Below are 13,419 nucleotides of genomic sequence, written 5' to 3' on the forward strand. Positions count from 1 at the left end.
GAGTGGATAAAAAACGAGCGGATGGAAGGGGTGTAATATAAAGTAATGCGATTCGATAAATGCTAAAAATATCTGCGTGTTGAAATATTGGGCAACTAGGTCATCGAAATATCATCACTCGTGTGAAATTAACGCGGGAAGTCAATCTACCGTGTACCGAGAATATTTCTGACATTTTCAGAACTGTGAACATCGATGATTTTGATCCCTCGTTACTTGAAACAAGAGCTTACTTTTAAGCGTTTAAACTACATATTTAGATATAATTATCGTATGGACAAGTATTAATTGTGATATTTTGAAGAAAAATAAAATCTATACTGATCATCATGGAGATTATCGGTTTTGTTCGTAGTCGAAGTTCTTAAATTTATGATAATTTATGGAGGAGCAGGATGATGAATGATCTTCTAAGGATCTGTACGACGTTTTATAGATTTGCATAACTATAGAATGTAATTAGACGTTTTTAGAATTTAGTAATTCGAATTGTTTCATAAATATTAACATAACAAACGAGATAATAAATACTTCGTGTAATTCTAAAAAAGTAATTTATATGAAAAAAAGGAGTCAAAATTCCATAATCCTAGAATTAAAAAATAAAACGTATACGAGATGAACAATGAAATTAACAATTAAACTAATGCAAAAAGAAAACATATTATTACTACGTAAAAGAATCTAAATTAAGATAAGAATTAAAATAAGTATCACAGGCGAAAAGAAAAAAAGAAATTCCTATAAAAATCTTTTCCAATTATATATACACGGAACGATCGTTGGTAAAAAAAAGAAAAAGAAAAAGAGAGAAAAAAATTAAAACTCGAGCGAAACATCGCAGAGAGAAAAGCACGAGCAGCGACGCAATGGTGGTCCATCAACGTCGAGCATTGTGGCCGGATAAAGAGGATAGTTAAAGTTAAATTAAAGACTCCTCACCGGTCATCCTGGGTGACAGTAATGTCAGGCGGGGGCGCGGAAGGCGAGGCACCGTCTGGAGCATCCAGTTTGCCGGCTTTTTCCCTCCCTGTTCCCTTGTCTTTAAAACGATCCAACGAAACGCTGGAGAATCACGCAACCACACAACGATCACCGAACACCGATTCTTCACATCAACGACATCACGACTCTCGTCTATTTATTCTTTTCTCCGTGTCCTTCTTTTCCAAAAAAAAAAACGAAAGCGAGAACAATAATTAAAAATAAATGTTCACGATACGATAGAACAAAATTCGATCGAAATCAACTTGTATTTTTCCAGATAAGATTCTCTCAATTTATCACGGTACTCTCGTACTACACTCTTTCACCCTTCGAATTTTTCGAGACTCTCCTATAATCCTCTCTAACCTCGGATCAATGAATCCGTATCAACTTTGCCCAAAACCACTTTGCAACGTCCGATCCCCTCTCCTCGAATACTTTATCCACCTCGAAAGACGATTCACCGTTTCACGTCAATCTCCAAATCCAAATCGAACATTCCTCTCCTTGGGGGGAGGATCTTTGGGAATTTAGAACCGAGACGACGCGTTTCCTCCTGGCAACGAATCGCCCCTTCGCGAGAAGAGGACGCACCCTCGTCGATCAGCCACAGGTCGTTACCTCGATTATTAGATTTATCACGGGATAACCTCTCTGTCTCTCTCTTTTTCCTTCGACTCGCTTCTTCTCTAGGTGAAAGCGAACAGGCAATTATCCTTGGCTGGAAGACGAGTGCAGTTTCTTGAGTGTACGTGATTAACTGTGTCCCCTCGTAAAGAAGAGAATCGAAGATGCGTGGATCGTTTTCAGAAGAGCAGTCGTACGATATTCAAAGAAGGCGGTGCGGATCTTGGACGCTTCGCACTCCGGTTTTCCTTTGCAACACGGGTCACTGGTCCCACAGGATTTCGGTGTGCGTAAGCTCGCGCTCGAAACGAGTTCCACGGGTAGTAGCTCGATTCCTCGCGGTGATCTACGCGCCACTTTTTGGCGAGAGCGTGGTTAAATGCTCGGACGAGACATATAATCTCCTTCTCTACTGTAGAATTGTCGAAATATTTACGGATGGAACGACGAACGAGATTTGGAGATTTCGTTGACTTCAATTTTTCAAGAGAGGATTTCAAGAGATCGAGTAAATTTGTTGGATAAATCTTGTAAAGAATTAGAGAGAATGTATATAGTTAATATCTGAGAAAGTTTCCGCTTTCTACGACTTCTACGTGGATAATTTTGACGGATATTGACACGTCACTGGATGATTCATTGATTAAAGAGGATTGAATAGAATCTCGTCTATTTTTCTGCATCAAGTTCAGTTCTCGAAGATATTGGCATAAACGAGATTAGAAAAAAAAATCTATCGATCTGAAAAAAAGTCTCGACTTTTATCGATAAACTACAATTTTCCACCACGATATCGACACGTCACTGGTCTCATTCATTCGACTCGATTCAAAGATCAAAGAGAGCAGGTGAATCGTCCACGTGAAACTCTCTCTTTCTCTCCCTGTCTCCAATTTAATTCAACTCCGTCCGGATTACGACGAATCTCGACGAGGCACGCTACACTTATGCTCAAGTGTCTTCGCCGTTATTCTTCACGCGGCTAGAACGATTGTTGCTTCACGATTCTCGGCCAGCGGGAGATCAATTGCGTGAGAGGCGCGAGGAAGCGACTGGTGGTGCATCCGAACGTGGTGTTGTACGACCGAGGTCCAAGGGTACGCGCTCGCCCCTGTTGTTTTACTCACGCCTCTCGGCTGCTGCGAAAAGAGGATCCGCCGAGAGAGGGAGAGAGAGGGCGGCGCGCACGTGCAGTGCCGGAAAGGCCACGCTCTTTTCTTTCTTATCCCGAAAATCGATCGTTAAGACACGCTGCATTGGATGACAGACACCGGATAACACGCGTGCATCATCGGATAGATAGACACTCTAACCTGCACCGTGTAACTCTATTCCACGCACGTACATACACGCACACACACACACACACACACACGTACACGTACACCGTTGAGATGCGCGTTGAACTTTCGAAGTCGTGCTCCGATTCCTTTTCGATCTTCTCGTTTCCCACTTTTTGCCTATTTTATTCTTATTATACTTCTCTCCTTCGATCTCTCCCTTTCTTCGTGGTTTTTCCCTCGTTTAATAAACACGCACCGTGCCCATGTGCGGTAACACCGCACACTTCTCTCTCCTACGAGAGGAAACGCGAATGGGAATCGGCGGGATTGGAATGCGATTCGCGGGTGCAGTCGGTATTAATCGCAACACTCGCCAACCACCACGATATACTCGAGAAGACTGGAGTCTCTCTCGGTAGGTGAGGCCCCCCTCCTTCTTTCTCTCTTGTACGCTTTCAGTGTTGTACCCAGTGCCTCGTGGCCACCGGTGCGATCCCTCGATCGCGTGCCACGCGAGTATGACTGTACACAGGGAAGGGAGAGGGGGTGCCCCCGCGTGAAAATCGATGGGGGTTCGTTTTCAGTTTTGTTTGCCCATACGGTGCATGGGTTGATGGATTGTGGCAAGATGCTCGCAAGTATGGGTCGATATATTATTTTCTCGAAGGGATGATGATTTAGGGAACGGCTTTGAGAAAGAATTTAGAATTTGGTTTTAACGAATTAATCCTTATCTTTTTTTTTTTTTTACCTTTTTATTAAATTCTTTAATACTTTTTTTAATGTTTATTGAAATTCTTCTTAGATATCAAATTTTATTTTTCACTCGTTTCGCTTGAAGTATATTTTAAAACATCTTTAAAATTTGATTAGCAATAATAATAATATTGATTCGCGAAATTCTTTAAAATATTATTAAAGAGTTGAAACGAAAATTGTTAATCGAAGAAAGAAAAATCTCTATTCTATTTATTGATAATAATTATTAGAAAATTATTACAAGAAAAGGATGTACCTATGTTCTTCTCATCTTTTTCGATATAAAAAAAACATTCTCCCTTAAAACGAAACAATAAAAATCTACATGTCACAAGCGTTTCAACGCTTGAATACGGCCCTGCGATCGAAGTCTTTCCCTCTCACTCTAATACGCTCTACGTTATTCTCTTCGCCTTTCCTTGTCGCACCAGAGAACCGTTCTCTGTTCCCTAACTTCTGTATACCTATCCTCCTCTTATACATATCTTCTCTCGATACATCTGTCCTTCTCCCTTGCACTTAACAGCGCTCGACTCGGCTCGATTCGTAAATTCTCGGCACGATTACGAGATGGCAGTGCGGAATAGAGAAGAGAGGGGAAGGTTGTCGAGCGAAGAGAGAACCCGACCAACTCCGCGAGTCAGACAAAGACGATAGCGCCATGAAAGAAACGGAGCGAGTGAGTAAGCGTACGAGAAAGAATGCGGAGTGAGTAAGTGTAGATGGCGTTGGCGCAAGTGGGACGGAGAACGCGTGAGAAAGTGAGTAAGTGAATGGGAGTAAGAGAGAGTACGAGTGGACGAAAAATAAGGAAGAAGGAAGATTCGCGTATATATACGCGATAGAAACAGAAAGGGATAGAGAAGAACGGAACGAAAGAGACAAGAAGGAAAAGAAAAATGGCATGGTGGTAAAAGTGTTGTAAACTGGAAAGAGAAAGAAGATATCTACGCATCGAGGAAGGAGGGGAGGGGGTAAATAGAAAGAAAGCGAAAAGGGAGCGAAAAAGGGAGAAAAGACAAAGTGAAACGGATGAAGTATAGTGGAGAGAAACGGCAGTGCGTTAAAGAGCGATGAAAGAGGAACACGAGAAACAGAAAAATAGAGGGAGAGAGAAAGAGAGAGAAAGAAGTAGAGAGGCGGCAAGAACAGAGAGAACTTAAAACGCAGCCACACCCGTGGTTAGTCGGTAAATTTTTCTGTTTACGTCCATGGGAGACCAGAAACCGTGAAGCGCGAACTTACAACCGCACGTGGGTTTCGCACTGACGTTTTGCGAAAAGTATCTCGACGAGAAAAACGGGATAAGGAAATCTAGCGCGAAATGTTAAAGGTAGAACGATCAAAGAAAGAAAATATTCCTATGAAAATGTTGCTCGGTTGTCAGAAGCAAGAATTGAATAATTTAAATGTAAATATGTAAAAAAACAATTTAAATGGAAAAAAATTTGAACGGAACCCGATATGTTTCAGATTGAGGAAAAACGGAAGTAGAGCATAAAAAAAAACGCAACGTATCTTTTTTCACGATAGAAGAGTTGAATTATTTAAGAATTAATTGATTAAATTTTAGAAAAATTTTAAAGATTAACATGCAAAGGGATAAGAAAAACGGTGTAAGAATTTAAACTTTCTATCGATAAGATATTTTTGAAAATTTATCTATAAATAATTGCAAACCTGTCTTCCTTGCTCGCGTTTCAGGATAATAAATAAAACGAGCTTCTCGATACATACTCATGAACAAAAGAGTAGAAAAAAAGATGAACGCATTAAATTAATGCAGTGAAAATTTGCTTTTTCTTTCCACCATCCTTCCAGTGATTGAATTTCATTAAAAGTAGATTATCTAATACATTCGCCGTTACAATGTGTACCGATGCACGTATACCTTGAAGGAACGAGGTTACACGATTAATGAGAATTTCCGTGGTTCGAGGGACACAAAGAGAGAAAACTGCGACCGTAACCCTGGTACAGAACGATTTATGAGCCTGCTCTGAGTGTGTGTGATATACACCGTGATCATGAAGTTGCAGAATCTGTTTGAACGATATTGCGTCCTCCAGATATTTCATATTAAACCGCGCCAATCATTTTTTCAGTCGTTTCATATATTGGCTGAAGCTTTTTGGATGTTTAATATTCGATATTCAAGAGTGATATTGTAAATAAAAGATTGCAATACGGATAATGAAACTTTTGTTACGTCTACATATTAGATGGAAATGATTAGCTGCTTGTTAGTAATTAATTATTGATGTATTTTCCCTCATTTTCATAAATCTCTTGCTATTGTTTAACTAATTCTACATTTTCTATTCCTCTTTAATAAAACTTCCGTGATAAATTCCATTGAATCTTATTTCAAATAATGATCGCATTATTTATAACGTGACCCAATATTCCAAATATTATAGATCTTTGTTATAATCAAAGTAGCGCAATGTCTCCCATATTATATGTATAACACAATTATTTCATCGTTTAAGTTACGAAATAATTAAAACTTATACAATGTTAATAATTATTTCGAACTCGTCAAGTGTTAAGTATAGTAATTTATTATTTTCAAGAAATGAAGAAATAGCACTATCAAATTTCCATAAAATATATTGCAAAATAATTTAAATATGACATATACGCGTACAAATGAAACTATGAAAGTTTTTTAAAAATCGCTTTTAAACGTGATCATAAAACGTGTAAACGTGTTTCAATAGAAAATCATAATCATATATAACGAGGGATATACATTCTATTTTCTAGCACACCCGATACACGTACAAAGTCTTCTCCAGATATATGTGCCTCGATCGATTTCTATCTCGGCAGCTTCTTCACGTAAAACGAATTCGATATGATATCAAAAACAAGAGAAGAGGAAAAACACAAAAGAAGAGGAAAAACAAGAAATAAATATGGCCGAGCAAATTCCACGTGAAACGCAAGCGCGTATCACAATGAAGACCCGACCTGATTGCGATAAACCAGACGATCGGTTGATGACTGGATTCACGGCGTGATTTTCAGCAACGATTTATTATGAAAACGCGATGAAGTACGCGGATAAAATTACAAATGCTGAATTATGATTACAATAACAAGGATTTATGATCGTTGGTACTTTCCAAAACACAAGCGCCTGAATTTATCGTTTACTAAAAATTACGAGAGATGCATTTGCAATGTAAATCTTATGTGAAATTAAGGCAAACCAACCGGATCGGAAGATCGTTTAAATAAATCAACAAAAGTCGTTTATTCGACGGAAAATTGACTTCTTTTCTCTTTTTCTCTTTTGCATATATACGCGTGATTATAAGTGATAAAATTGAAGAATAAATATCGATGAATAATAAAAAGAAAAAACTATTGTACGGACAGGTACGAGAATGATAGAGTGAGAAAAGAAGAATTCTCTTACCTTGAACGAGGGAGAAACATCGATCCATCGATGAACACAGAGCCGGAGAGTAATATGTACCAGCTTGTGGCCAATTCACCGGTGCTGAAATTTTTTTGAATAATTATAATTTATATATTTGGACAAAATAATAATTTACATTAATTATATTCATATTTATAATATTATTATGCTTTTTTATTTATCTTAATTATAATTAAGGTGCCATATTAGATTTCAAAAATATAAATTCATGAGTACATTATATAAATATGAGATATAAAAAAGTTTTTTCATAAAAACGATTATTTTAAATAACCAAATTTAATTTTATAACTAATTATCATCATTTTGATTAATCATGAATTCGAACATAATGTACGAACATAAAAACTGGAGTCATTATTTATAATTGTAAAATATCATTATAAATATAATAAATGAATTGTTTATTATAATATTAATAATAAATTTTTATTATAATATTAAAAATATTATAGGCATAGATATATAAAATTACAAAAATTTAGCACAGTACCGCCATCTCATTTGTCAAATGAAAAATTGACGTAAAGAAAATGAACTATATATTTATATGTATGTAAATGAATATAATATTGTAAGGTTATGTGCATTTTTGAGAACAATGAATTGAATAAATATTTAAGAAATTGTTTTATATGAAATATTATTAAGAATAAACCATGCATTTAGATAAAATTAATACATATTTCTATTATTATATTGAAATTAAATATGAAGGAGCAACCACGGTCATTAATTCTGTCTTTTGAACTATTTCATGTTTTTTATCACTTTATTAAACGAAATTTAAAATAAAATTGATACAGATGTTCTACTTACTTGAAAATATTTGCTGCATTATGTTCTTTTTTCACCAAGGCAAAATATATTTCCCTTTCACTGACAAACACAAGTAACAAGCACTCGTTCTTTAAAAGCGCGGGAAATGACTAGAGAATGGTACAACTAGCGACATCTATGCTCTCTTTCTACATTATAGTATCCTAGTTTGCTACTAGAGGTCTCCAGGGATAAGAAACGCGTCGATAAAACAGCTCCACATATAAAAATCATGTCGATAAAGAATTTTCCTGTTATTTTTTATCACGTTTTCTATTTTAGATAATGTAGAGTTCCTTTTTACAAAATAACAAAAAATAATTTATCAAATATCAACATTAACTTAAATAATCGTTATTCTCCCACGCACAAATTGAATTTGAAAAATAAATAAAATTATATATTTAAGATTATAAAAAATAAAAAAAGATACTTACTAATAAAGAACATGATTCGCATGATGCCTTTCATATCGTACAATTTTGCAAAGCCCCCGGAGAATGGAATCTCTGCACGGACGTAACGCTTCCAGACCAAGCAGACCATAATATATGATCTGTAGATCCTAAAAAAGAAAGAAACAATATTAATTACAAAAAGTATAAAGTGAAATAATGAAATAGAATTAAATACAAATAAATATAAATAATAATATGAATTAAAAAATATATATATATATCTTCTATTTAAATATAAACATATTTAATTTTGATACATTCTACATTTATTTAAATAATTCTACCGCGAAAACTTGAAGCTCTAGCTAATATCCGTTAAAGGCTTTATCTTCTTCCAAGGTAAATTACCGTGTTTGTAAAGTTCTCGCACAAGTGCACTTGTCAGAAGTGTACCATTCAGATTCAATACGATCGACTTATCGGTGGTAAAAGGCAAGGCAAACTCGAACGAGGCGCGCGTCAACACAATTGCCTCTAATGCGACCTTAATGTACCCTGTTATCGTACACTATGATCTCTACGCTATCGTTATCCAAATTGATCATTTGAACCGCACTTGTTAACCGCGTTGACACAACCGAGAAAATTCAATAAAGCGATCTTTTTTTACGTTTTTTACTTTCCGCCTTTTTTTTCACTCAATCTTTACAATTTAAGACTTTATATAAGAAAAAATATATTAGATAGATTTAATTAGAATTATGAAATATTTATGTTAGTGAAAAGTTTCCTAAAAAGTAAAAAGATGTACCAAGATATTTTTTAATATAAAATATTATTATTATTTTTTTCTTTTGCCTTATATACGAAAATTTCGGCCAACAAAAATCCAGATTTCCAGCGAATCGCGCAATACGTTTCCCACGAGCTTTATTCAACGGGGCGTAATTAAAATCGCTCGAAAAGTTAATATAGTTGAATGTACTTCCGGTGCGAACGTAATAGCCCGAGTGTATTGTCGGCCCGTGCATTGTTCTGAGAAGCATGGGACGAAAGCGAACTTATAATTTATCCTATGTCCTTTAAATTATTAAACAAGGAACATTCGCGAGATCGAGATTTGGAATTAAGAAAAAAAAATCACTTGTTTGGTACATGAACAAAGGACAACAAAAATTATGATACAACATTCAGCAAGATACAAAGTACTTAGTATTTCAAAATACTTAATATTTTAAAATTCAAATACAAATAATATTACCTTAATATTTCTTGGAATGAAAGATCAATGAAAATTTAAAATTAAAAATTGTCCAAGGCAAATAATCAATATCTGAAATTGTGACAAAGAATAGAAGAGAATGTATTGAACTAAAAAATGTATGTTACAAAAGTAAAGAGCATTCTGTTTTTTTCAATATTTTAATTGCAAATAACAAATCAAACAGTTTAAAAAAAAAATTTATTCATAAAACAAATCTTTCCTGTGCTATGAATCACAATCAATCTTTCCATAAAATGAATCAAGATACTTTTATCAATTTTAAATTCTGTAGTCAAACAACGATGGTGAATTATCGGCGTGTTAATGATAATTAAAATCATAACGCGCGACGTATATTGTAATGCGCATTGACTTTCGCGATAATCGATGATTAAGACAGCAGCATCTTATCAAAGACAACATGCTTTAAAGCATCCTCTTCTATGAAACGAGCGCAATTTAATGAACGCAATTTAGCAAACTTCTCAGATCGTTAGTTTCAGATCATCCCCTTGGTGAACTGGGAATATTCGTGAGCTTCTCCTTGTAAAGCTTGAACAAACTTGCATTTCGATCGTGATGCGATTAAATAGTTGTAAAAGGACAAGACTTAAATATTATTCAAAGAATTACTTTGTATTTAATAAATTAATGATTTTAATAAATTTAGTAAAAAGATTGAAATATTGATATGTATGGAGTTTACGACGAAGAAATTTTGAATGATATTTAGAATATAATATTTTTTTGCATTACTTGTGATTTGTTAAACGTAGAAAATTTTGTTACTTTTTGAAATTACTTTTACAGAAGAAGATTTTCTCATTTTTAACAATATGTAGCAGCATTGTTCTTTAATATTGTATTTTTGTTGTTTAATCAAAAAAAAGTATACAAAGATAGTTAAAAAATTTAACTATTGTTAATTGGACAATAAAATTGTGGTAATCAAACAAACGATCTACATATCCATGAAGCCTTGCAATTTTTTTTTAAATCTGAACTTCAGAAATTGAAATTTAAAATTTTGATATGAACATGATATTAGAATTCAAAAATTAAAAATATAAAACTCTAGAATCGAAATTACACATCTGAAAATCTGATGATGAATTTGAAATTTTAATTAATATAACATTTAAAATTCCAATTAAAAAAGTTACAAATTACAAATTTTAAAATCTAAAATATTAAATTGAAATTTCGAATTTTCATTACGCGACATTTAAGCTCCATTAAGCTTCAACATTTAAACGAAATTATAAAATTCAGTATAACACGACCATTAATCGTTTTGCATGTTTCGATAACATCACGTTAGGATCCTTAATCGAATTTATCCATCTGTTCCGATGCATGTTTAATCCAAACTTGCAAACTTCGTGGCGCCGCTTCGTCTGGATTGTTTGCAACCCCCAATTGCAATCAACATTAACAGTTCAGTGGTATATAAAGCTAACTTGTGTAACGTTTACACGAAATGAAATGGAATCGAACGTTTGCTTAATTTTCACTAATTATATATATATTCGAATTAATAATTTTAATCTATTTATGTATGATGGATTAAGACATTATAAAAACACTAAAATTAATAAAAACGAACGATCTTTTAGACAACTTACAATTTAATAATTTATGATACAAAATTATTTTTATCATTACTTTCGTAAATTAATAGTAATCATATTATAACGTAAAATACTATATCCAAAATATAAAGAAAAACAAATTCAATTCAAGCAACAAGTTATCCCTCCCACAAGATCTCTTTGAAGACGATAATGCCTCCATCAAATCGATCCTTATTACCAGAACAAAATAACATTGATTCGCCTGTTGTAAAATCGAGATTGCAGAACGTTCGACCGGTATCGAACGTAATGCCTGCCGATTTATGTAATCCCCGAAATTACCTTTTCAAAAATGCCATGAAATCGGCTTTAATGTACCGTAACTTAGCTAACCATGGTTCAGATAAGGGAGCCCATAAGAGGCTCAACGGAATCGTTGTGCACGAGCTTTTTGCCGGAATCTAAGGCAAGATAAACGTGCAGCCGAGGAAAATCCTAAACTGCTTTCGTTGCGCGAAAACGATTGGACGGAAAGGATCGTGGAAGAGGGATGGAAGAGGACAATGTAGAAAATTTGGTGGAAGGACACACCTTCTTTCGAAAAGGTCTGTCGTCATTCTTTCCTGGATAGGATAATCTCAGGAAAACAGGTGATTGTGGTAATAAAAAAAAAGAAAGAAAGAAACGAGTTTTTAATCTTTTTAATCGCGTTTTCACTTGCGAGGATTTAGATCATTTGAATTTAAAACAAAGCTGCTCTACCCTCTCGTATTCGACTTCCGTTTTGGGAGGTATTGCGTTCAGTCTGGCGGGGAGATGGATATTTTTGGATGGATTGTAACGGGCTGTGTTTAAAGCGTTTAAGGAATAAATTGATGGAATCACAGATGAAATAAATCGAAGGAGGATTTGATGATTTTAAATAAAAAAGGAAATGGAAATGAAATTAAATTAAAGAGGAAAAAAATAATGCAGATTTAAAAGAGGGATTATAAATTAAATTAATGATGGTGATATTGCAATAATACAATAATTGAATTATTTTTTTATGGTACATGAAAAGGCACAATTAAAATGGTGCAAGGAAATCTTGGTAATTTTTCTCTCTTGAAATTGTTCCGCGAGAGACATGTAATTTTCGTACACCGCTTTTTGCTTAGCTTTACTTAATTAATTTCGTTTAATTTTTCCGACTTCCACTTAATTAATTCGCTCAAGTTTCAAGCTTAATTAATTTTATACGTTTTCCTACGAGATTTTTCCCGCGAATCGAAAACGGTTTATTATATCTTCGAGTGAACGAAAAAAATTTTTTGAAATCAAAAAGAATCCTTTTTGATTCGCCCTTTTAATCGATCACAAAAAAAAAAAAATGCGATTCGTCAATTATTTCGAGAACAGAGTATAAATATCGATCGTGTCACGAAGAACATCATAAATATTTCTCCAAACTTTTTCTCCACGAAACTTCAAATACGATTAATTTTAACCTTCGACCGATATCATTGAATTGCAAATGATCCACGAAAGTTACTTCATTCTTAAACAATACCCTTAATTTACTTTTGCACGATACTAGACTACGATCTTCTCTTAATTACCTTTATAATCGTTTCCACGGATAATTATTATCCAATCTTCTTTTTCTTATCTAAACTACGTTAAGTTAAAACGAATTTTTAAAGTAGTGAGAAAGTAAAATATGAATATTTTACATCCCAACTTGGCGAACAATACAAAAAATATTTCGACGAATATGATTAATTTCTTAACCCAACTCCCAAACTTCACCTCTGCAAGAAGCCCAATCATTTAAAAGTAACAGACGCGTCGAGAGAACGAATTTTCTGCGTCTGGAAAAACGTCTGTAAATCGCGAAAGCTTTCAGAATCAAGGCTCTCTCTACGGCGCCTTTCGGTCTCCGAAACGCGGTGCGGTTTTCGACCACGTTTCTCTCGATCCCGAGCAGACCCTCCCTTTGCTCCTTTTTTCGTGCGAAAAGTGGAGCGAACACCGGACGACCTTCACGTACGGATCGTATGAACCCAAGTTACGAGACGCGTCTCGTAAGATTTTAAAAGGGGATCCTCGCGTAAATATCAATTATTTCGACTCTTCCAGGATCATTCTAACAGCGAAACGAAATTTCTATTTATTATGGAACGGTTGAAGATGGATTAGGGTTGCTCCATTCGCCCGTCGGTTTCGCCTTTTTTTCTTCTTTTTCATTTATTTCTTTTTTTTTTTTTTTTTTTTT

At 34.6% G+C, this 13,419-nt stretch overlaps 1 protein-coding gene across 3 annotated transcripts in view; it reads right to left on the reverse strand.

Moving 5' to 3' along the window:
• LOC102679953 (rap guanine nucleotide exchange factor 2-like) overlaps positions 1-13,419 on the reverse strand; it is a 161,769-nt gene that overhangs the window by 140,500 nt on the left and 7,850 nt on the right. Inside the window, exons 2-3 of one of the 3 annotated variants that reach the window (XM_031511043.1) lie at positions 8,364-8,491; positions 7,084-7,167 (exon numbers count right to left, since the gene is read on the reverse strand). In XM_031511043.1, the coding sequence (XP_031366903.1) occupies positions 7,084-7,167; positions 8,364-8,491 (212 nt within the window). Of the gene's footprint in view, positions 1-942; positions 1,190-7,083; positions 7,168-7,926; positions 8,078-8,363; positions 8,492-13,419 lie in introns of those variants that run through there. The other 2 variants (XM_031511046.1, XM_031511049.1) reach the window with 2 other exon arrangements.

The sequence above is a fragment of the Apis dorsata genome, unplaced genomic scaffold (assembly GCF_000469605.1).
Source record: "Apis dorsata unplaced genomic scaffold, Apis dorsata 1.3 scaffold_285, whole genome shotgun sequence".
Lineage (NCBI taxonomy): Eukaryota > Metazoa > Arthropoda > Insecta > Hymenoptera > Apidae > Apis > Apis dorsata.